The following is a 25,502-nucleotide window of genomic DNA, read 5'->3' as shown; positions in this document are numbered from 1 at the left end:
GTGGAGCGTTAATTTCCGCGACCTTAATTTCCATTATTTTGGCCCCAATTTCTCGATACAGTCTAGATGTTCTTATCTCATAGGAAAAAGCATTATTTCATCAGAGTGGACGCTCGAAGCGCTCAGATTCCTTCGCTTAACTCATACGTTTGGGTTTAGTATCACGAACATTGTTTCCTCAGTCAGATTATACGCCTAGTGTTGAAATAAGCTTGTTCCTGTTGTTTGGACAAGTGTTTTTCTTTGTGTACGTCGCGTTAATTTCCTTCATTTTGAAATTTACCGTCTTTTTCGCGTTAATTTCCTTTATTGGGAAGAAATTTTTCCTTTGATTCGCGTTAATTTCTTAATTCAAATACCTTAATTTACACAAGCGTTAATTTCCTATAATAAGGTATTTTCTGTGACTATAACGACACATTTACCGCGCGCTAAGTTTGTGTCATCAAAACAACTTATTTTCTGTTACTATAGCGACACATTTACCACGCGCTAATTTTGTGACATCAAAACAACTGATTTTCTATAACAATGACGACACATTTACCGCACGCTAAGTTTGTGTCATCAAAACAACTTATTTTCTGCTTCTATAGTGCAACTTATTTTGCGAGTCTCAGACTGAAAAGATCTACATGTATCTCTCGATAATGAAAACGAATTGGAGCTTTCAGGTGCTCTTCTTCTGCATTTTTTCTAGTGCACTTCAGTAATGTTTCATTTGAAATGACCGAGACAGTAGTGATTTAATGGTTTGCACCGCCACGTCTGAAATCCGCCTGCGTCCACTGACCAGAGAAATCGGAGTCTTTCAATCTTTCAATGGTTGGAGAAGGGTTACACACTGAAGAAGGGCTATGCCCGAAACGTTAATGTAAACTACACAAAGTGACCCTTTTTTCATTTTTGTTTTGTTTTATAGTAGTCTTTCAATCCAGTATGTTTTCGGCCACACGTTTGCTGATAGCTTTGTACTGATCTCATTATTCGACTTGTTGCTGACTTGATGACGGTTTGAAATGCCACCATCAGGCGCAAACTGTCAGTAGGGACCAAGTAGTTTACTGTCCAGTTGTTTTCAAAGTTTTCTCATATTTGATTACTACACAATAGTACTAAACAAAACCGTCTTATTCTACGTTTCAAAAATCAGATACTGAGCTATACCATAACAATAACGTCACTTGACAGAGTCAATGGCAAAGTTTTCTTTTACAATAAAAGGTACACCAGGCGAACATATGGCTATGTGTTTATTTTTTTATAGAATGAGTCAGCAAATGCGTTTTTCAGATTGTCATGGATGCTTTTGTTTTGAATATTGAGTTATCGTCTTTGGAAAGCCTATTTCCTGAGAACATTGGAAAATTAGCTGGAAGATTCTCAGAAAATAAAATATTTTGTTAAGCGTTTGGAGAATATGATTGAATGAAATATACAGATATTATACAGCAGCAACGTTTTGAGGTATGTATATACACCTTATTCGATGGTCTAACATACAATACGCGCGGATGTTGTGCGACAGGACTCGGAAAAATACTAGCAATAAGCAAAATATCCGCTCGTATTATATGTTAAACCGTGGAATAGGGGATTTATTATTCCACTAATTTCGATCTGAATGAAAAATATTAGTAATTTATACATTTGATTTGTTGAAAATGAGATGATACACCAACTCATCAAAGATTCTACAATATACCAGTCACATCTCAGTTAACTGTTTCACGTGCAGTTTCATGTCTTAGCACACAGCAGAGAAATTGTACTCTAAAAATCTCAGTTTTTCTTTGACAGTAAGGATGTCATGTCTTAATTGTTCAGTTGTGTAAGCCACTGGCAACGTCTGGCAATATATGACAAGCTCTCCTATAGCTTCTCTCAAACAGGTGGTGTTATGTCCGGCAGGTTCTAGGGAGGAGGAACTTCGAAAAACAAATGGGAGATGTGTCTCACAGATATTGACTAAATCCTGTTTTTGTACCATCGACGTACAAGCGCTGGTGGAAGTGTCACATGATGAGTGACAATCGTCTATATGACCAACCCAGCAGTCTTCATCAGATACACATTCTTTTTGCTCTAGAAGAGTTCTCAGGAAAACAACAGGGTACATTAAATCAAGGTCGATGACTTTTATCACAGAATCATTGTTGATTCCAAAATTTCCAAGGTGTATATCACAAGATTGGATGATGCCATAAGGATTACTGGACAGAGCCAAAGTGGCATCCAGCAATGAGTGGAGAAAATCAAACTTTTCCTTTTGACTTGGAATGTGCTTCTGAAAAAACGTACTAGAAATTATATATTTTGTATGAGTCAGGGCATCATTTACAAAGGTAAAAACATATGGTATAGAAAAAGCCACTTCTAAAATCTTTCCAGCAAAGTTTCTTAACATCTCCTCTACTGGCTCAAATAGATCAGGCAATATGGAAAAATCAGCCAATACCCATTTCTCTCCAAAGATATTTGAGGCAATAGTATGTACTTTTTCAGTTACATACAACCCGCCACAATAACCATAGAAATCCACAGAGTGGTTACTTTCATTCAAGGCCATCAACATAAAGGATTCTTCTTGGTGCAATAATGAGACAAATGTCCTAGCCTCAGAGGCTGTTACAATTTGATCATTATTGCTGTCACCAAGTGAAAGTAACTGTGACACAAGTGTGCTGCAGTGAGAACAATCGCCAAACAAAGTTTCCACCCAAGAAGAAACTTCACTTTCAAATGATGACACTAAATCACTGTCTGTTTGTTTCTGACGTTCTTTAAATTCCATAAACCACTTCATGTTTGCTTTGAAAATAACTTGTCTTCCATGCCATTCTCCATCATAAACCTTTTTTTCGGGCACCAATGAAAGACATTTTCCAAGATGGATGTTGTTCTGTTCACAGAGATCAGAGCACAGTGGTCCAGACACATGTCCTGCCTTATAAGATGAACACTGAAACAGGAACAAGAAATGTCACATGAAAAGGAACCAAGGAAATATGTTAATTATTATTGTAAAATTCATTAATAATTCATGAGGGTGCAAACCAATCCCAGCACAGTATTCAGATCACATGTACACAACTGTAAACCTCAATACAAATCAGACAAAAGAATTAACTTTTGATACAAACTCCTGCTCAGCTAATTAACTTTTACAGATCTCTACTAATTCGCATAACAATACTCTACATTCAATTTATTGTTTTCATTTCACAAGTAGAATAAAATATTTGCGCCCGATCTGTATGGCCGTTTACACCATACAGATCTCCCGCTTATAGTTTATCTACTACTTAACAATCTGAATTTGTAAACTAATAACTTACCAGTGAACTAACAACGGAAGACAAATTGCACTTAAAATGTTTGTCAACCGCAGTCAGTAAGGCATAGATGACAACAGCTATCATAACTGACATTGTCAGTTTCCATCCAGCCATGTTAGAAGGTGAACTCTAATCTTCACAGTACCTGTTAATCAGAGAAAGAGAACTGCACAATTCACATTCCAAATTGGTCTCATCTCAGGCAACAATAGCAACCTTCAAACCCTAAGCTCCAGAAGTGGCCACAGTCACTTACTATAGGGTGGTTGCTTATGACAGGTTCTGACTATTTTTACTGGAAAAACTTTTGTTGTAGTGAGGTCAGGTAATACGGGAAGGTTCACCTGTGTTACAACTCAGTGTACTAATAATATTAAAAACTACTGGCTGTCTAAGACAAAAAAACAAAAAAGGCTATAAACCTGGTGAAACCTGCCTAGATACTTCATTTTTTGACACCACCAAACCATCCCCCCCCCGGCCCCCTCCTCCCTGCCTCACCCAGCCTATTCAATTATTTCACTTACACTGTAGTCATAATGACTAAAAAATGGGTTTAAATCCGAGGAAAATAGGACTTAGTTTAAATTAGCCAAGTTTATGTTACTAGGGTTCCACTACAATATCCACAGTATATACCATAGATACTGACAACTTCGCCTCTATTCTCTTGTTTTGTTGTTTAAAAGATCTTTGATAGAGCAAGACTTCATCAGAAACATTCTACATGCGTCAATGGATGTAAGACAGTGGCAAAGAAGGTGATAGATGAAGAAATAATTGTTGAAATTTATTGCACTTCTTTGGAGTTGTGCATGCCACCATTTTGCCATGAAATGGACAAAATTGATTGGAAATTAGCAAAACAACCCATACTCTAGAAAACATCTTTTAGCCACAAACTTTTGCTCTTTTGTTCTTTAAAAATCAAAATTAATGGTGAATTTGAAAAACTTACTGCGAAACGAAATTATGCCAAAAAACGTTGAATGAAATTGAAATAAGCTGACCAAACTTGAATGCGTAAATATATTGGGCGATTCCATGCGAAAGTGGAAATTTATGAAAATTTTCAACTTTAGAATTTGCAAACAAATAAGCCGTTGATGATTTCTCAGAAGATCATTTCTTTAAAATTTGACGAAAAAAATCCCATTGCACCCCTGGGGGGTACCCACGGGGGTACAATTTAGGCTTAATATTCTACCACTAAATTTGAACCCAATGAACTAAAGCTTTAGCAAAATAAATAAGGAAGGTCATTCCATTGGTATATTAAGTTACACATTGTAATCATTGCTATAACAAGGTACTTTGAAATGATATAGATCATTATGAGTCTGATCAAGTTTAAACAGATTATTAGGGTGGTGCACATATTGTCACGGACGTTACATGACCACATTGCCAAAACATGGATATTTTTATGTGACAACCTGACATTTAATCAGGGTATAATGCCCTTTGTTGTGTTCTGTTTATAAGTTGAAGGGAACAAGAAAATGGGTGGAAATTTCCATAGCCACTTTTATTTAGGAAGAAAAATGCGTCACGGACGTTACAAAATTTTGTCACGGATGTTACATCATTAGGCTGCAGACAAAATAACAGGGTTGTTAAACAGTAAGACCTTGCCTGAAATGTCTGAAGTATTAAAACCAACCTAGACTGTTACAATATTGATTGAATTGTTATAAAGAAAATTGTTAAATGCTATGCATGACATGCCATCTTTCGGGTAACTTGATGTTACCATGGCAACCATATTTTGTCAGGCATGTCTTTAAAAATCTAATTTTTTTTTTCCTTTTTAAATGAGAATTACCTGCTTTTATGCAATACTTTGTTATTTACAGACCATTTTAGGCTGCTTTGTTTGTTTTAATTACTTTTAGTCAAATTTGGATGGTTTTACAGAAATGCAAAAATCCAAAATGGCTGACTTGTAGTATGAAGACCATTCAGCAATGAACACATGTATAACCATTCCATCATATGACATAATTATGTCAAAATAAAAACCCCAGAGGAAAAAAAAAACTTTTGAACTAACTTTTAATGGCTCAACTCTTATCAGAGTAAAGAAGCCGGTTGGGCAGGATAGTCTCCTCCACCAAAACTGTTTTAAAAAGAAGAAAAAAAATTTGTGGTGCAACAAGTTTTCTTAGTTAATGAATTTTATCTCAGAACATACTTTAAAAGTTAAAACAAAGCTTTTTAAAGTTGTAAATTGAATGTGGCTACAAAAAGAAGCAATGTTGGTTCTGTTGCTGGGACTGTGTAACATCCGTGACACTGGAGTGTAACGTCCGTGACGACACAATTTGTCTCACCATTGCATCAGTGAGAAATGATGGTTTAAGGTTTGATAACAAAATTAAACTTTCAACACACACTAACAAATGTGGCTCATAGACAGTCCACTAGAATTTCAAAATTCACAGAAATTTTTACTTATGTAGTCATCCCTCATGTAGTGGTTGATTTTCTTGTAACGTCCGTGACGCTTCTTTTGCACAGTATTTTATAACGTAATGAAGTGCAAACTTCAAGTGGCCTGAGCCACAGTTTTGTCCTATTCTGTTGAAGTGTTTTATGTAAAAAAATACAAAATATATTTTGCACTTTGTAAGCTACAAGGAAAAATGATGCTCAAAATTTCTCTGACATGTAACGTCCGTGACATGGAATTGACCATTAACTAGGTCGGCTTTGTCAGCCTTTCAAAATGTTTTGGTAGACAGAGAAAGAAATGTTGGAAATGTGAATGAAATGGTATCGTCGTTTATACCATGCCATAGAAAATACAGCCAATCAGAATACAGGAAAGCGGTTGTATATTCGACGGTATTCAACCCAACCTTCCCATCGTGCGCTGCGATCTTATTCTTGATGAAATTTAGTAAGCGTATTTTCTATGGCATTGTATAAAATAGTTACACAACACTTTCTTGTGGTATACTATGGAATATCCCACTTTTCACTTGTATTTTCTTCGTATACACACTCGCCTAAAGGTCCGTGTGTATACCAAGAAAATAAAAGTGACTCGTGGCATTTTCCATAGTATACCACTCGAAAGCGTTGCATAACTAGTATTTATATATTATTTATAAAGAAGTCACCAAATAAAAGAATTAACTAAACTTTCACTTTACCACATTTGTAAATACCGTAAGTGGCAGCAAGTCTTGTAAGTTCTGTGCTTGTTTTTAAATGCTATATAAATATTCTAAATCAACTAGAAGATGATTTTCCTATGTCCTATAGGGAAATATTAAATGCACTTTTGAGGCCCAGAAAAGCCGCTGAATGCCCTTGCCTAACGGCTTAGACATCCACAAGCAGCTTTTCTAGTCCTCTGAGTCCTCAAGCGTGCATTATTTTCTTATAGAACATGAAAAACCATCTTCTTGTGGGTAATTAAAATGGTGACCAAATAAAATATTATTTTGTTGGAAAAATGCAAAATACAGAAATAAAATATCACCAATTGCGAAAGAATCAGCCTTTAGTCACGTCACAGGAATGTTTGTGGCTTAAAAAATGCTTCATTTTGCCATTGTCTGCAAGCAATTAGCATACAACAGTATTATGCCCTGTCCAAACAGCAAATGTTTGGCGATCAAGCACGGTCAAACATTAATTCACCATTAATCAAAATTAATGGTGAATTTGAAAAACTTACTGCGAAACGAAATTATGCCAAAAAACGTTGAATGAAATTGAAATAAGCTGACCAAACTTGAATGCGTAAATATATTAACTAGGTCGGCTTTGTCAGCCTTTCAAAATGTTTTGGTAGACAGAGAAAGAAATGTTGGAAATGTGAATGAAATGGTATCGTCGTTTATACAATGCCATAGAAAATACAGCCAATCAGAATACAGGAAAGCCATTGTATATTTGACGGTATTCAACCCAACCTTCCCATCGTGCGCTGCGATCTTATTCTCGATGAAATTTAGTAAGCGTATTTTCTATGGCATGGTATAAAATAGAACTTTACACAACACTTTCTTGTGGTATACTATGGAATATCCCACTTGTCACTTGTATTTTCTTCGAATACAGACTCGCCTAAAGGCTCGTGTGTATACCGAGAAAATACAAGTGACTCGTGGCATATTCCATAGTACCGTATTTAAAAATGCAAAATACAGAAATAAAATATCACCAATTGCGAAAGAATCAGCCTTTAGTCATGTCACAGGAATGTTTGTGGCTTAAAAAATGCTTCATTTTGCCATTGTCTGCAAGCAGTTATAGCATACAACAGTATTAAACCCTGTCCAAACAGCAAATGTTTGGCGATCAAGCACGGTCAAACATTGTTTGGTGATCAAACATGATGTTATACCGAGTGTCCAAATGGCATAAAACATGTTTGATCAAAAGTAAGAATAAGCCGATTGTGGGTAAGCAGCATGCGCTTTCTATGGATACGAGTCAAAGAGCGAGCCCAAAACACATGTGCACAAAAAGTTGTTATGGTCTTATGTATGTCGATCACAGAATGAAATGGTATAATTTACCAAAAACTTTTTATGCAGCGCAAGACTTAAATGCTTTTAACCGTTTATGGAGAAAAGGTTTTGCTAAATAGAACCAATGTTATACGGATTTAAACTGTTTGTAAATTTGATTTTGAATTTATTTTCGTTGAAACGCTTTGGAAAGGGTAACTTTTATGTTCTCAATAGAATCGGCGGCCAAACGTGTGCTTGTATTCAATGAAATATATGTGGCGCGCGATTTGAATACATTTAACTAAGTGGAGTTGTCAAAAGTATTCACCTGCAGGCGTTACGTTTAGAAGCTATTTATGCAGCTAAAGATTTACATGCTTTTAAAGATGAATTCCAGTCCGTACTGCGCAATCTCGGCTGCAATGTTTATGTGAGCCCACCACACGAAGGAATATTTACAAGCAAAACTAAAAATTTCGCGACAAACTTACCTTTTTCTTCATAATTAACGCCAGATATCCTTGCAGGACAAATAATAACGAGTAGAGGAACCTTGACGCTATTTCAAACCGATGTTTCAGCTCATCGAAAATTCTTGAACGAAACAAACTGTAATGGCGGACTAAAACACTTCATGTATGCTGTCACCGAAGTGTAACGTTTCAACGAATTCAAAACAAAAACGAAAACAAACCCCGAGTCTGCGCAGTACGGACTGGAAATCAGCTTTAAGCGCGTTTTAAGGCGAAATAAACTGAGAGAAGCAAAATAAATCCTGCAAGGCGTGTCAGTTCACTGCTTTATTCACAATGGGAACCTTCACTGCGTCATCCGAGTCAAGGCCCTGACCGCCTCCCCTAGCAGCACTGTTTGCGTTATATCAAAAGTAATTCTTCCCCTTTCCCCCGGGGAAAATTTGTCATAACTCCTTTCTAGCTCCTTTGAATAGCTTTCACCGAAGATTTGAATTTTCTGCAAGTGTAGTAATCAGAAATTTTGAATCTCCCGCGTGCATTTGCAGGTTATTGTTTACGCCGACCATGGTACCACCTTATATGGCCATCTCAAAGCACCTTAACAATACCTATTGTTTTCGAATTTTCAACCCATTTTTTGATACGCCAAACGGGAAAATGTTTGGTCACCAAACAATGTTTGATCATGTTTGATCGCCAAACATTTCCGTTTGGACAGGCCTTTAGTTGGAGCGATTGCAGAAATACCCTGCCACTTCATTTACATGTGTCAGAACGCTTTGAGAACGAGGTATAACACAATAGGCACTTTAGTTATTCAATGAGATGCAAAAAAGTGGCGCGGTACTCTGCAATCTAGTCCTTCAGTTTAATGAGAGGACTTCCGTATATAAACCCCATCCCCGGACTTATTAAATTTAATACTTGCATTTTATCAGATTTTATGACTGTCGTTCGTGTGTGAAGGATTAATATAGGGAATAATTTGTATGCATATTAAATTAGGTATGAAGCTAAACGAAAATCTTTCCTTGATAAGTAAAGGAATAAAAACAATGAATCGTTTACCTGTTCTTTCTTTCTCCTTCGTAAAACACACGAACAACACACAAAGTGACAAGTCGCCAGCTAGATCTCGGATCCACTGCATCCTCGCACCCAGGGTCTTCGTTCCCTTTGACCCGCGGTCAGGAAACATGTGCGGGATGTCATGACAACGACAACAAATTGAACGTCGAGAGAAAGGTAGATGGTTGGTATTTGGCAAAAGTTCTAAGATTAGCTGGTCTGTCTAAGTATTATCTGAAGGGAAAAACCTCGGCAATTTCATTTTTTCAAAAATTCCGCTATTTTTCCTATGTTTCAGTATGGTGGCAATCTCGAGCCCCAGAGTCCGTCTATGTCGGTCAGCGGTACGGGATGGACTCTGGGAAACTGGAATTGATCAGATCAATTTCAGTTTGATTTCAGGTAGAACCTTGGTCTTCCGGTTTTTATTGCGCATGCTCTCAGGTCTAAGCGGAAGTAAATTTCCCAGAAAGTTGAACTATTTCTAACACAGTATCGACAGAACTGGTGTTTATCGAAGCAACAAAAGTAACAAAAACGTTCTGCAGTTGTTTTGATTTCCGTTAGTCTCTTTCTTGAGATTGGTTTTAAATCAAAGGTCTTGTTTGCCTTCCAAGATTCCGCCTGTGAAGACTGTGTGCATGTGTTCGTTGTTGTTTTGCGGACGACAGTGAAGAAATTTACATAATGCACAACGCACGGACAATCTATTGTTCTGTTGATAAAAACTTTTGTTTGGCGACTTTCGTATATTTCAAAGGCTTCTCGCTGACAGCGCATCTTGAGAGACTTTTTTGCCATCTCGCGAGCGGCGAGTTCACACGAAACGTTTTCCCGCCGAGCCGGAGTCTTCATTCTTTATTTCTATTGCTTTATTTGGTAATGGCCAGTAGGCGACAACGGAACCTTAGAAGCGACTTTTGACGGATTGCTTTAAAACTTTGCCCGACACTTCCAAATACAAACCGTGTGAGTGATTTCCTACTACAGTATAGGCCTTTCTCGATTATGCTAGTAAAACTGGCATTTAATGCTACTAGAAATTCTCGCAAAAAGCCAAAAAATGCTAAAATAATGCCTGATTTCCTTTAAAAATGCCACTTGAATTCCAAAAATGCCTTGTTTTATTTCAAACAAAACGTAAAAACTCTCACATTATATGCTCATATCAACAACAGGTGATACCTAATAATTGTTTGTTTATAAAAAAAAATAAAAAAATATATATAAAAAATTCTTATTTTTTTTAAATAAAAAATAAAAAAACACACAAAAGTAAAAACGCAAAACAGTCGAAAAAAGAAAAAATAATTGTAATAAAATTGTGAAACTTTAGGATTATTTATCCTTTTGAGTTCTGAGTGCTGAAAATCTGGATCACAGTCATGAAAAATGACAGAAAATGCTAGCAATTCTTTTTTGAAGAAAAAACGAAACAAATGCTCGTTTTCCCAAAAAATGCCGAAAAAAATGCTAGCATAATCGAGAAAGGCCTACTACAGTACAGTTTTTCCTACCAGACCTGCCACGGGAGAGGTTATTTTCTTCGCGCGCGCATGGACAATTTTATACGTACTGCTGATACTATAAAACTTGAATGACTCGTACTGTTAACTAAGTCATATTTATTTATTTTTTTACTTAATCTGATAAATAAAAACTATTTTATGAGAAAGATATCAACGGGAATATCATTTATTCGAGGGTCTTATTCTTTAATTTCTTTTCTTTCCCTTTTTTACAGTTTACAGTTTTTCAAAATTATGTTTTCATTAAAAAAATAAGTCTTTGGATTTTAGGTGCCACGAGAAAAGCTTTATTTATGCTAAGTTTTCATTAAAAAATATTGGCCAATTGATTTTTATAAAAAAAAAGACTGTATTCCCCACAAGTTTACACCCTCAGAGGAAAAAAAATGGCGAAACTAGCTTCATTTATGCATGCCTCTGCATTCTTATTGCAGTGAGAGACAATTCGAGACAATAGAAAGACGAAACATGGCTACGCCTTTTACCTTTTACGAGTACATGTAGAAGCCAATGCCAGGGAATTGAAAATATTCACTCCGTGTTGCGTACCTGACATAACACTTTACCTTTTATGTAAATAAAAAAAAAATCAAAATATGCGCCAATGTGGACATTTTGCAATAATGTATTATTATGCTTTGCTGCACGTGAAATATTTTCACGTTTGATTGTAATTATTATTCATCCATGCGCACCTAGCCCACTTGCGATTTCAAATTTCGCAACCGACTTTTAGTTCGCTTCAACTGAAACTTTTGGACGAAGTTAGAACTGTTTCGCGTTACGTTTACCGATCTTCCGTCAACTTCAGGTAAACGTATCCGCTTTTAAAGGATACAGCGAGTTTTGCTGACATTGAGCAAGAGCTCCGCTTTCAGGAACTGAACAAGCTTCTTAAAAGTTGTTCACTTTACCATGAAACTGAAACTTTGCTTGGCAGGTAAGAGAACGTTTCTTTAACGGCGTAATTTGCACATGTGATCAACCGTCAGCATTTCAGCTTCTGAACTGCACTGTTCCTGGAGGCCGACAAACGTTGAAGGATAACATACATTTCTTTTTTTTTTTTTCAGAAGATCTTTGGATACAGTCACCAAGTTCAAGTATGTGGCCACAGACTAGACAGGAAAGGCAACGAAAAACTGAATGCCCGCCTTACAGAGGTAAATTGAGCTAAATTTAAAACTCTTGTCTTATATACTGACCAGTTAGATTATTATATTTTATTTGAGACTTTAAATAGGATTTTTATTGACACTGAACGCTAATGACCGCGAAATACTCTCTCAACTTCCTTTGTATTTAAACTCGAAACTACAACCGTTATCTTTCTACTTGTTAATGAATTCAAGATGACTTCGAAACGTCGCAGTTTAATTTCGCTCAGTTTCATAGTCAATTGTATTTCAAAATGTCCCCTTATTACTGAGATTTCTAAGCACAAGCAAAACCCCGATCTTTCTACCCTTTAGGGCGTCATTTACTTGTGTGGTTCTCAGAATCGTCAGCATTTCAGCTACTGAATCGATACTGAACTGCAGCATCCCTAAGTGGTATTCGTCAAACTTTGGTGTATAATATACATTTCTCTTATTTTTCTAGAAGATCTTTTAGAGACTCTTTGGATACAGCCACAGAGTTCAAGTATGCGGCCAAGGACAAGACAAGAAAGGCAATGAAAAACTGAAAGCCGCCTTATAGAGGTAACTTAAATATTATTTGAGACTATAGAACAAGACTACTTCTGAAAATTTTTACGTGTCTAAAAAAAACTCGGTAAACTAGGGCTCTAGAAGTAATTCAAAGCGCCAGCGAAAACCCGGCGCTCTTTCTATCTTTTTAGGCCAAGGCGTCATTTACTCGTGTAGTTTACAGAATCACCGTCAGCATTTCGGCTACTGAACTGCTCTATTCATAATTAAGTGGTAGCCAAAAAACTTCGAAGGACGACATACATTTCTTTTTTTTTCCAGAAGATCTTTGGATACAGTCACCAAGTTTAAGTATGTGGCCACAGACAAGACATGAAAGGCAATGAAAAACTGAATTGCCGCCTTATGGAGGTAACTTAAGAGCTGAATTTAGAACTCTTGTCTTATATATTCACAAAATAGATTATATTTGATTTGGGACTTCAAAATAGGATTTTTTCTGACACTTTGAACGCTAATGACCACGAAATACTCTGCCACCTTCATTTGTATTTAAACTCGAAACTGCAACCGTTATCTTTCTAGTATTTCGCTCATTTTTATAGTCAATTGTATTTCAAAATGTTCTCTTGGTAGAATTCTAAGCGCAAGAAAAAATCTGCTCTTTCTACTTTTAGGGCGTCATTTACTCCCGTGGTTCTCAGAATCGTCAGCATTTCAGCTACTGAACTGCACCATTCCTTATTGGTAACTAGCCATTTTTGGTGGACAATAGATATATTTTTTATTTTTTTCAGAAGTCTTTGGATACAGTCACCAAGTTCAAGCGTGGCTACAGATAAGACAGGAAAGGAAATGAATGGGAAATGCCCGCCTTTATATGGAGGTAAATCAATGGTTTAGAACTCTTCTCTCATATAATCACCAAATGGATTAAATTTTATTTTGAGACTTTAAAACAGGGCTATTTCTAAACATTTTTACGTGTCTAAACAATAACTCAGTAGAGCTAAAAAACTTTACAGTAATGAATGAATACAAACTAAGAAACTAGTAAAAAGTAGAAACTCTAAAAAGTAAAAAGTACAAATTTAGCTAGATAATTCAGTTTCACTCAGTAATACAAAGGGGCAGCAAAAACCCAATCTATTCAGTTAGAGATCAATACTAGTACTCAAACGGCAATGATGTAATTGATATTCGAAAAATCAAACCTTTAATTTGATGGACGACTATTACTTTACGTATCCTGGAACATAGATGAGTTTCGAGCACTTTGCCTTGTATTAATAAATAGTATTCTACTGATTATGGAAGAATAATTGTGACAAGTGACGACAAGACATATATCAATCAATCAATCAATCAATCAATCAATCAATCAATCAATCAATCACTCACTCACTCACTCACTCACTCACTCAATTAATCAAACAATCAATCAAACAATCAATCAAACAATCAATCAATCAAACAATCAAACAATCAAACAATCAATCAAACAAACAATCAATCAAACAATCAATCAATCAAACAATCAATCAATCAATCAAACAATCAATCAATCAATCAAACAATCAATCAATCAATCAATCAAACAATCAATCAATCAATCAAACAATCAATCGATCAATCAATCAAACAATCAACCAAACGATTAATCAATCAATCAAAAATTAATTAACGTGTCTATTAAAAAAAAAGAGCCTTAGCCGAGGGGAAACGCTCCACTTCTAATTGGGAACACGTGTGTCTTCAAAATATCGATATTCATAGCTGCAGCTTGATTTCTTTCCACAAATTAAGGTTATATATTCCTTTAGATGTTCAAAGAAGATAATGTTTATTTAGGGTTAAGTTGCCTAGCACTAATTTCAGAACAATTTAGACCAAAAAATCGGAGAAATCCCCGTGACATAGTCCCTTTAAGATCGTTTTCATTTGCGATTCACTAATTTAAATGCCGTTTTTCTTAACTTCAGTGCAAGTGGCGTGGCATTTTCAAAAATCGAGTCTTTCCTGCACCATTCCTTATTGGTAGCCAGCAATTTTTGGTGGACAATAGACATTTTTTTATTTTTTTTTTCAGAAGGTTTTTGGATACAGTCACCAAGTTCAAGCGTGGTCACAGATAAGACAGGAAGGGAAATCTGTGGAAAACGCCCACCTTATAGAGGTGAATTAATGGTTTAGAACTCTTCTTTCATATAATCACCAAATAGCCATGGATTTGCTTTCAGTAAAAGTTGTAAATTGACGTTACGTGTCCTTAAAAATATGTTATTACAGCAAAAAAATGGATCCATTGATAAATAATAATAATAATAATAATAATAATAATAATAATAATAATAATATAATAATGGATTTATATGGCGCCATTCCTGGCTCTGGTAGAATGTTATTAAAAAATAAACTTTACATAACTTGAAAAATTTACATCAGTGATAAAAAATTACTAACAAATAAAATAGCTAAGCTGTAAAGATGAAAATATAACTAAGAATCATTAAAACCTTTAAATGAAAACTAACTCATTAACTGATTAACTTAACTATTTAACTGAGTCACTAACTAACTGACTAGCTAAACTATATAATTTACTAATTAACTGACTAACCAAAAGTCTAATTGTAAAATTTGTTAAAAAGGTATGTCTTTATACAAGTCTTAAAATCTGATAGTCGCACTCTTCAATGCTAATTGCGTTTTCTTTGTTCTTCCAGGTCGGGATACTGGATGTATTTTCTGCTACTCAGGTAACAACTCGTTTCCCGTAAACTCCTAGATCATTCCCGACATTTTTTTTTTCGTAATCCCAAGCTGGGTGGAGGGTTTTGCGCGTTCCACTTGGTGCTTGTCTACTTGCATCGCTCCCGAGGAACGGTACAGTCGGCACGGACTCGGTATTATGTATCTGTCTGGTACCCATTGGTTAACCTATTTTTCATAGATTGCTCGTAGGTATCACGAGTACCATACGAGTCAAATCAGGACTGCCCATGAGTTCTGAATGTTGAGTAGGGTGGGTCTCCTACCAGCAGGTAGTACTTCCCGCAGGATTCGACCGGCTCTAACCCCCAGAGGACTGCCTGTATTCAAGCGGGGATTACATTTTCTGCAACCAAATATATATTTAAAAAAAATGATCTAGGGTTTACGAGAGCGGGTTGTACTTCCTAGTGTTAAGGAACAGGTGGGATTCAAACCCACAACCTTCGGGTTACAGGTCCACTGCTCTACCATCTGAGCTTCTGAGCCATGATGGGAACAGCGCATGAGTGAATCCCAGTTGATTCACTCATTTATGTGCCTAAGGATTATTCTTAACTAAGATTCAATAGAAATTCTTACGAATAAAGCAAAATAGGGGCTTAGGTGGGATTCAAAACCACAACATTCGGGTTACAGGTTCACTGCTCTACCATCTGAGCTACAGAGCCATGATGGGAACAGCGAGTGAGTGATTCCCAGTTGATTCACTCATTGATGTGCCTGAGGATAATTCTAAACTAAATTACACTGTGGATCCTGACCACTGGAAAACATCAAATAGTGGCTGATGTGGGATTCTAACCCACTGCTCTACCATATGAGATAAAAAGCCACAATGGGTTTGATTGTTTTATTCATAAGTAACTATGGTTTAATAAAACAATTATTCCACTCGCACTTGTTGGATATGAGATGATTATAGCCGGCCATCTCATATCCAACGTGTGTTGTGGAATAATTGTTAAATCTACTAACTTGTTAGTTTTAAATCACATTAGACACAAGGAAGACCGTAGCTGTCCGCCAGACTGTTATTTATGGTAAAGTATGAGGGTTAAATTAAAACCTAGAACTGTATCTAAATAATGGTCATGCATCACTCTGTAAGGTTTTGTAAGTATAGCTATGTAATTAAGACCATGTAGAAATATACATATAGTTAGGAAAACTGTATCGCCGTATGTATTATGGTAAGGTCATGTATCACTCTGTAAGGTTATGTAGGGCTATTTATGACAATGTATGGCTATGCAACTAGCGTATTAATAATGTTCATGTAAGACTATGTAAGTTCATGTATCACTAAACAAATTCATGTATCCCTGTAGGTCTATGTATGGTCATGTATTACTCTGTAAGGTTATGTAGGGCTATTTATGACAATGTAAGGCTATGTAATAATGCTCATGTAAACTCTGTAAGGTCATGTATCACTCTGTAAGCTTATGTAGGGCTATTTATTACAATGTATAGCTATGTAACTAGCGTATTAATAATTTTCATGTAAGACTCTGTATTAAAGTCATGCATCATGTATGGTTATGATTCTCGCCTTCTAAATCAGTAGTTATTGTAATTCGGTATCAAAACTGCGTCCTCGAACATGCTTTTGTTTTCTTCTTTGTTTGTTTTCTTGTTTTTCTTTTTTCAGATTTGGTTCAGGAACCTGGTATCCTTTATTTCATAATTTCGTTTTTATAGTTTTATTGTTGTATTGTTATTCATTAAAGAGTTTGCTGCCGCTGTTGTTGTTGCTTTTGCTTTCTTCTTTCTTTTTGTTTTCTTCTTTGTTTCTTTTCTTGTTTTTCTTTTTAGATCTTTTTTAGATATGGTACAGGAAGCTGGTATATATCCTTTATCTTATAATTTCGTTTTTTTCAGTTTTATTGTTGTATTGTTATTCACTAGATAGTTTGCTGCCGCTGTTGTTGTTCTGTTTGCCATGGATTCACCAATAACTAAATAAACCACCGTGACGTTGCAAAGGAAGAAAGTCATGGTGTACAAATATTACATTTTATTTGGTCTAATTTGGGTAGATAAATAGGATTTTTACTTTCCAGGATACGGTCCATTTCGGCTTGGCTCACTTGGCTCTGATAAATAATCTTACTTATCTGAAGAAATCGTTCACATAGTCTTAAATTTGCACAATTGCTGATTTAAAACGTCTATCACACTTGCACAAGCCAACTTTCCAACGTTTGTCTCACAAATCCAAACTATTGGCTCCTAAACCGAACAGCATGTTTGTTTATTCGATTAATTGCGAGAAAAATTATAGATAATAATGATCGATTCCTCCAAACCGAGTCCAGACGCATTGTGGGACTAGCCACACATTTATCCGCTTTTAATAGTGGTCTATCCAAAGCAATCTTCGGAAAGCTTCGGACATCTTCGGTAGCGCTCGTACATCGTATACCGAACATCTTAAAACATATTCGAAAACTTCGTAAACAGCTTCGGAATTCCCGGTAATCTGAATTCGAAAAGCTTCGGACACCTTCGGCAGCGCTCGTACATCCTATACCGAACGTCTCAGAATTTATTCGAAAAACTTCGGAAACATCTTCGGCATTTCCGGTATTCTGAATTCGAAAAACTTCGGACATCTTCGGCAGCGCTCGTACATCGTATACCAAACGTCTCAAAATATATTCGAAAATCTTCGGAAACATCTTCGGCATTTCCGGTACTCTGAATTCGAAAAACTTCGAACATCTTCGGCAGCGCTCGTACATCCTATACCGAACGTCTCAGAATTTATTCGAAAAACTTCGGAAACATCTTCGGAATTCTAAGTAATCTGAATTCGAAAAACTTCGAACATCTTCGGCAGCGCTCGCGTACATCGTATATTAAATGTCTCAGAATATATTCGAAAAACTTCGGAAACATCTTCGACATTTCCGGTACTCTGAATTCGAAAAACTTCGAACATCTTCGGCAGCGTCCGTACATCCTATACCAAACGTCTCAGAATATATTCGAAAAACTTCGAAAACATCTTCGGCATTTCTGGTACTCTGAATTCGGAAAGCTTCGGACATCTTCGTCATCGTCTGTACATCGCTTACCGATAGAAACATCTTTGGAATTCCGTACTCTGAAAACAAAATTTTCACTTATTAGCTCTCACAAATTAAAAAGCTGGCTAGTAAACCCGATTTGCGCACTACGCCACGAAGTCATAGCCTGCGTTGCAGACGAACTAAACCCCAGGGTTTTTTCGTCTGCAACGCGGCTACGAATTCGTGAATCATCAGGATATATTCCGGTCGTGCTTCGACAACTTTCAGAAATCGTCATTTCAACTTCTCGAAGCCTCGGATATTTTCGACAATTTTCGCAAGTCCGAATTTTGGGCTCATATGTATTTATAAGCGCACACCTAGCTGTTTTCACTGCGGACCTATTCTTTAGGCAAAACTTTGATAATGGCAAAACCACAGTACACAAAGAATTTTTTTTCATCCTGTATCAGTTAGGGAGGTGGGTGTAAAGGGGTACACAAACTCGCCGATCCGTGCTATTTTTTCTTTTTTAGCCAAATCCGTAAATCCGGACTATTTCTTTCAAATCCAAATTTGCATTATTTGAAATCTTTGTGTGGTATAGTTTATGTTATTTTTTTGCGACTATTTCGCCAACATACCGACCCGGGATACCGGCGAAGACCGACCAAAGTGATCCGGCGAACTTTGTTACTATTTAAATCAGAGCTTCCATAGAACTTGGCATAGAGAGTCCGGAATCCAGACCAAAATTCTCAGCTTATCCGCAAATCCGCTAGTTTCCTTCGTTATTTGGGTTGACATCGCAAATAACCGATGCAAAGGAGACTACGAATCCGCTCAATGTATCGCAAAAAATTTTCAATCTGTCGAACCGCGAATCTATTCACTCCTCCATTAAGAAAGAGTTACTAAGCTGAAAAACGGCGGAATTTTTCGAGGGGATGGGGCGTCTGTGCACAGACTTTTTTCAGGCTATGCTGTGACTTCTTCAGGGAATGAACTAGACTGGTTCATCCCTGAAGAAGGCAGGCCGAGCCTGACAAAATATTGAAAATTTCACATCCCGACCTTATGGTCATCCCCCAGTTCCTTTATTATTTGTTGAAAGCTGTTGATCACAGTAAGGTGAAGAGATAATAATAATAATAATTAACATTTATATAGCTTATAAATATATAAATTTATATATTTATAAGACAGAATGATCTTACTGAACTAGAGATCGGTCTCTTCTCCTTGCTGTGCGGATCAGTTTGCATTTTGTTCTCATTCTTTTTTCAGGTTTTTGAATGGATCACTTGGATGACTTTCAAAATCCACCTGTTGCGCTATTTCTGGATATATATGTGTAAGGTATGCTTTATATGGCTACAAAGGGCTTCGTTGGATTATGAATGCCCAGTAAAGGTCAGTAAAGTTAAAATTTGTGATTTTGTCTGCGTTCACAGCTTGCAACCTCAAAAGAAGAGGAGGGCCTGGGACCGGAGATGAGTCTCTTGAGACGACAGTACAAATGGTACATGACCAGCAGTTTTACTTTCATATTCAAGATGGCAGATCGGCAGGAGATCGGCGTACGGTGAGTTCATGCTTTTTGAACATGTACTTGAACAGTTTGTTAACTGTTAAACCCGCTTTTCTTGAACATTTACCCCAGGTTAAATTAGTCATCCTTTCGTGCTAGTTTTTTTTTAACACAATCTAAGTTTTCTCTTCGGGAATCTGGCTGGAGGAAACGTACCCAGCAATTTGCGGTTTTGAAGGCAGTACACCTTGCTGTGGTCTGGCCCTTTGCCTAAAGACTAAAGGCCTGTGTTACTTTGTACGAAGTTTGCATGACATAGTCTTTGGACTCATGTTGGATCAAGGGATCTAGGGAAGTCTTGCAGCGTGTCTGCCCTTCCCCAACTTCTTTTTTTTTTGTTAAAAAGTACATGTATACATCGATCCCCCCCTCCTCAAAAGCCCCAAAACATGTCCTTTGAAGCAACGTGAAAATAGGGCTACTTGCTTTAAGTAAAAGTTGTAAAATTAAGGTTAAGTGTCTTGAAGAACATGTCAGCAGCAAAACAACTTGGATGTGCTATAAATGGTTAATCTGCTTTGTGTTTTCTTTGATCTTCCAGGTTAGGATACTATGTTGACTTAGGTGGGCCAAGTATTCCAAGAATGATGAACTTGGAGGGTAAAGACAAGACATATCACAGCAGAGCTTTACCGGGTGAGTCATAATAAAATAAAATTATAGTTTCTGCCTTAGAGACAGCATAGGCAGGAAACATTCTTGCGGGCATTTGAGGATTTTGTTATGTTTGATTGGTTATCCAGGATAGTCAAGAAAGTAAACTAAAATCGTTTATTTTTTTTTCCTTAGTTGGGTTCCAGTCTACACATACAAGGATCAAATGACTTGCTGTCGTGGGTTCCTTGCTAAATAGCTGAGATGATGCTGTGGTGTGAAAGATAGATGACCTAAGAAAAATGGTATTAATTCACATCTGTGCTACTTTTAAATTCATGGGACTTGTTTTCAAGGAGAAGAACCTGGGGGTTGGTTATCAGAATGTTTTACAGTATTGGAGTAGCTGGGAAGAGATCACATGATGTATGATCTGATCAAAACATTTGGTCACATCTGAGGGTATCCTTCCTGTAGTTTTGGCCCTGTGATGATCTACGGGAGTCTATCGCCTGATAAGTGCTTGTTATAAAGTACATGACTGTATATATTATGCTTAAAAGCCAAAAGAACATTTTTCTGCACATATACCCTGCACATAATTGTGTCTTCAAGAATGCGCTGAGCATTACAGTAAACAACACGGCGGAACATCCATAAATGGTTAATCTACCCAATGTTACAGCAAAACAGTGTATTTCCCGGGCAAATAAACCAGCACCGGCGCATTTCACCGGCTATTCTGAATACCGCGCCAGCTACTCCGAATGCCAGTAGGTCAGTTCTGAGCATGATATTGGAGAAAGTGGGACTTAAAATTAATAGAATTGCTTTGAGGAGAGGCAATTTCACCTACATGTAACTAGTGTAAAAACCTCAAATCCATTTTGCTCCTGAGGGCTTTGCGTCCTGGACCCCCAACAGGGGCGCTGTCCCTGCACCTCGCTGGGGGCCTGTCTGGTCCCAGACCTCCGGCATGAAGGGGGGCCTCCCCCGGTGTCGTCTACTATCAAAATATCTCCTGCTACTTCAAATCATTTTGACAACCCTGGATCCATTTAATATTAAATAGTCAGTCTTCATTGTGTTTTCTTTGATCTTCCAGGTTGGAATACTTGACGTTGATGTACATGGGTCTGAAGTATTCCATGAAAGATGGCTGTGGAGTGAAACAACAATGTTCTTCTGGGTGAGTCAAGAAAATAAAATTATAGTAAAGTTAGTACCAGTAATTACCTTTGGATGTTTTTGACTTTGCAATTTATTACAAGTGGTATGAATATGTTGATATAATTTAGCGGAGCTTGCTATATTGGCAGGGTTTGCATATTCTTGACTAATGCTACATTTTTTTCCTTAGTTGGGTTCCAGTTTTTACCACACAAGGATCAAATGACTTGCTGTGACCTAAGAAAAATGGTAATTATTTAAGTCTGTGGTACTTTTAAATTTATGGGAATTGTTTTCAAGGAGAAGCCAGCCAGCTAATGCTACATTTTTACTGATTATTTAACTTTTTTTTTTCTTAGTTGGGTTCCAGTATACACAGACAACGATTAAATGACTTGCTGTTGCGTCAATGGGTTTCTTGCTAAATAGCAGAGTTGATGCTGTGGTGTGAAGATAGAGGACCTAAGAAAAATGGTAGGTATTACAATCTGTATGCTTTTGTTGTTAAAGAAAATGCATGTGTCACAAAAATTGAGTGAAATATAAAGATGACCATTTCAAGAAAGGAACCTTTCTACGCACAAGCAAGAGCATTAAATTACCATTGAGTCCTTCATATGAACTTCCATCCTTGGAAGAAAATGATCATAATTCAGCTTGAAAGCTCATTGTGATGGCCAGTCCAAAACTGTTGATAAGCCAAAAGTTTGGATTGAAAGTATAAGTCTAGCAAAAATTGACAACATTTCTAATGAGGTTTGCTGCTTAAATTCCAAGGAATTTGCCTGGATCAAAGTTTTGGAGAACTATTGTTTGTATACTTGTTCATAAACAGGAAAGGTGGCCAGCTTTTGTTCTCAGTTAGTGTTTTTTCCAGTAACCCCATTCAAGAAGTTGCACATGTCTGTAAGTCAGTTGATTTACACAGTGAACGTTCATCTAGCAAATATCTTTTGCTTGCAAATCTTAGTTATTCTTTGCGTCTTTCTTTGCAGGCTCTTTAAGATCCAACTGTTACACATTGAAGACAAAGCAGTAAAGATCAATGACTGAAAGAACATGCATGTAGTCAGTTGAATGTGCTATGTCTGCAGTTCAACCAAGATTCCTGTCTCTACTTAGAAGATCAAGTGATCAACAACTGGTTTCTCCTCGCATTGTTAATCCATTGTCCATCAGTCAAGTGTTGAGAACAAAGACAATCATAAACTGGAGGATACTGTCTTGATAAACGACCAAATTCTCATAATGAACATTAATAGAAGTATATAGGAATTAGTAAAGAGAATTGATGTAAAAAGAAAGCATAACTTAACAGCATCTCAATTTTGAAAGATCTCAATGCATTTACTTTCAATACACATTTACGTGATGTATGTGACTTCGAAACCAGTTTCGCCTATGACCTCTTCAGTTGGTTGCCATAACAGATTTGAATTTGGGATGACTTCATGTAACTGTGCATGAAATGTAAGCCTTGTTACCAGCTTCCAAACAACCAAAACTATGTTAAAAAATAACCAATAGAAACATTGATAACTATAATACAAAAAATAATATTAATAAATACTTTAAGAGAAAGATGAGCAACAAAATTACATTATGTTTCGATGACAGCAAGCCATACACATTTACATTTGAAAATTTTACAAATTTAAATGTACAGGGTTAACTGTTCATCAAAACCTTATGTAGTACAATTGCTCGTCTTAATCTTACTGTATTTTATTTATTAAAAATCTTTTAGTTGTTAGAAATAATAACTTAATTAACTATAAAATAATTTCAAAATAAAATTAGAATTAAAAATAAATAAAACAGTTTGGAACTTGATATCTAGGTACATTTTTCATGTGTGGTTAAGTGAAGTCATCCCAGATTCAACTCTTACATGGCAACCAACTGAAGAGGTCACAGGCAAAACTAGCTTTGTAGTTGCGTATTGCATGTGAATGTGTGTTGAAATTAAATGTCAGTATGGTCATTCCTGATTGGGGTACTTATAAATTAAATTCTTACTAGGATATTTACATAGCCAATAAATTGTAGGATACTTTATTCAGAAAACTCAGAAATTGTAACAGATGAAATAGCATGGAGAGGGTAGCAAAGGGGCATTGTTATCTTGTTTTATGCACAAATGTTAACTAAATTCTTGTGTCACCTGTACTCAAGAAACAGGAGAGTTCATGATTCGCGTATCTTTTCTATTTTCACACATCACAGTAAAATTTGTGCCCTCTTTTCATGCATCCCAGTCTAGTTTTTGCCTTTTTCATGTGTCACATACACATAAACTCTTTGCTACCCTCCATGGAGAGGTCATTTTTTTTTTTTCATTTTTTTATTTAATGTTATATTCATGTAATTTTTTTTTATTCTCTATTATTTCACCTCACCTCGAATAGCTACGCTACTTGCAGAAGATGGACAATGTTGTAAAAATTATTGAGTGAAATAAAGTTAATTATTTTTGGTGTTGGTGTTGTTGTTGATTCCAATGGAAATAAAGTTCAAGTTGTACCTTTAACTGTCTGAATTGTATTTTAAGTAATTTCCAATGTTTTATACCAAAACGACAGCCTCAAAACATAGTCCACCATTTCTGAACGGAGGCTGTGTGTTCCCTGTGAGCGCCTGTGGTTTAGAATTCCTGAGAGATTTTGACATATTCCATTCGAGGCATTGCATTTCTAATTTCATGGTGGCTGTTTGTTACCTGGGGGATACTCCCTATAATGGCCTATACAGGGAGGCTCTGCCGGAAAGGGGTTACCTTTTTCAGGCTTATGGTATATAAAAGGACAGGGATTTTACAAGTTTAGCTATATGGAAGGGTGCAGGGGCGGATCCAGGATTTTTCAAAGGGGGGTGGCTGTTTACCAATATTTTTGTTTACTATCTTATTTAAGCCCCAAGGTTTTTATGGGGGTGGGGGACGGGGTGTCAGGCTTTTAGACAGGATTTTGAAAGTGAGAGTCCAAATTATTTCGGGCCTGAGACCCATATTTCATGTGGCCGTAGGCTCCTTCCCCCTAGGGGGGTCTGGGAGCATGCCCCCTCAGAAAATTTTGAAAAGTTGAAGCCTTTTAGACATGATTTCCGCGATTCTGAGTAGCTTTAAACATCTTTCAATTAAGTTATAAAACCGCTGTTTTTCCTTAATAATTTAATTTGGCAAAACTATTCTATTACATTTGAGACAGAAACTCTAGTTCTCATGAACAATGATTGAAATTTTAAGTTGACAAACCACGAACTTACACGAAAGAACAGATATGCGTTGTTTTGCTCACCCACGTGCGTGGAAATTATTAGCTCGTGGCAAAGTGGTCTGAGGACATTTTGGTAAGTCAATGTTCTTAGAACAGCGGCTTTGCTTGAGAAATCGCTTCGAATATGTGAAGAAAACGGTAAGAAAACCCACTAAAAAGACTAATATGGAGAAGGCAAATAGTACCAAATACGGACTCAAACGTTTCAGTTATTACGCCGCTAAGCAATGGAACGGACTTCCCGAGAACATACGCTGCCTAGCTGGCACCAAAGATTTTATACGCAACATTCGAAATTTAACGTTTTAAATTGTAAGTTTTTATTTTTTTTTTAGGACTTTTTATAGCGATATTAATCAATCAAGGGTGTTTTAATTTTTTATATTTTTAATCATGTTAATTATATTATCTATAGTAGCTAGCATTTTTATATTGCATATATTTTAATTAATTTAGATTTTAGTTTTTAATTTCGTGAAATAACTGTAAACTAGCCGTAAAGCTAAGATTATTTCACGTTAATAAAGTATCTATCTATCTATCTAAGAAAA

The 25,502-nt window shown here is 36.5% G+C and overlaps 2 protein-coding genes across 2 annotated transcripts; one reads left to right on the top strand and one right to left on the bottom strand.

The window, feature by feature from the left end:
- Window positions 1-919: 919 nt before the first annotated feature.
- On the bottom strand, window positions 920-9,438 carry LOC144631986 (divergent protein kinase domain 1A-like). The gene is made up of 3 exons (XM_078490574.1): window positions 9,352-9,438; window positions 3,339-3,483; window positions 920-2,962 (listed from the first exon to the last, which is right to left on the bottom strand). Exons 2-3 carry the CDS (start codon window positions 3,450-3,452, stop codon window positions 1,748-1,750), a joined length of 1,329 nt encoding a protein of 442 aa, XP_078346700.1. The 5' UTR covers window positions 3,453-3,483; window positions 9,352-9,438; the 3' UTR covers window positions 920-1,747.
- Window positions 9,439-11,568: 2,130 nt separating this feature from the next.
- On the top strand, window positions 11,569-19,892 carry LOC144633867 (uncharacterized). Its single transcript, XM_078492768.1, has 10 exons — window positions 11,569-11,820; window positions 11,954-12,043; window positions 12,483-12,583; window positions 12,854-12,943; window positions 13,330-13,418; window positions 14,622-14,708; window positions 15,259-15,291; window positions 16,290-16,347; window positions 19,609-19,680; window positions 19,776-19,892. The coding sequence occupies exons 5-9, from the start codon at window positions 13,388-13,390 to the stop codon at window positions 19,631-19,633; spliced, it is 234 nt and encodes a 77-aa protein (XP_078348894.1). The 5' UTR covers window positions 11,569-11,820; window positions 11,954-12,043; window positions 12,483-12,583; window positions 12,854-12,943; window positions 13,330-13,387; the 3' UTR covers window positions 19,634-19,680; window positions 19,776-19,892.
- Window positions 19,893-25,502: the final 5,610 nt, after the last annotated feature.

This window comes from Oculina patagonica, chromosome 12, assembly GCF_052425735.1.
Source record: "Oculina patagonica isolate OP01 chromosome 12, crgOcupat, whole genome shotgun sequence".
NCBI lineage: Eukaryota > Metazoa > Cnidaria > Anthozoa > Scleractinia > Oculinidae > Oculina > Oculina patagonica.
This window is presented reverse-complemented; position numbering and strand designations above follow the sequence as displayed.

Coding starts and splice junctions, on each gene's coding strand:
- LOC144631986 (XM_078490574.1), bottom strand. CDS start 3,452: ATGGCTGGATGGAAACTGACAATGTCAGTTATGATAGCTGTTGTCATC. Junction 2,963..3,338: donor CTTCCGTTGTTAGTTCACTG/GTAAGTTATTAG, acceptor TTCCTGTTTCAG/TGTTCATCTTATAAGGCAGG.
- LOC144633867 (XM_078492768.1), top strand. CDS start 13,388: ATGAATGGGAAATGCCCGCCTTTATATGGAG. Junction 13,419..14,621: donor ATGCCCGCCTTTATATGGAG/GTAAATCAATGG, acceptor TTTTTTTTTCAG/AAGGTTTTTGGATACAGTCA. Junction 15,292..16,289: donor ATGTATTTTCTGCTACTCAG/GTAACAACTCGT, acceptor CTAACTTGTTAG/TTTTAAATCACATTAGACAC.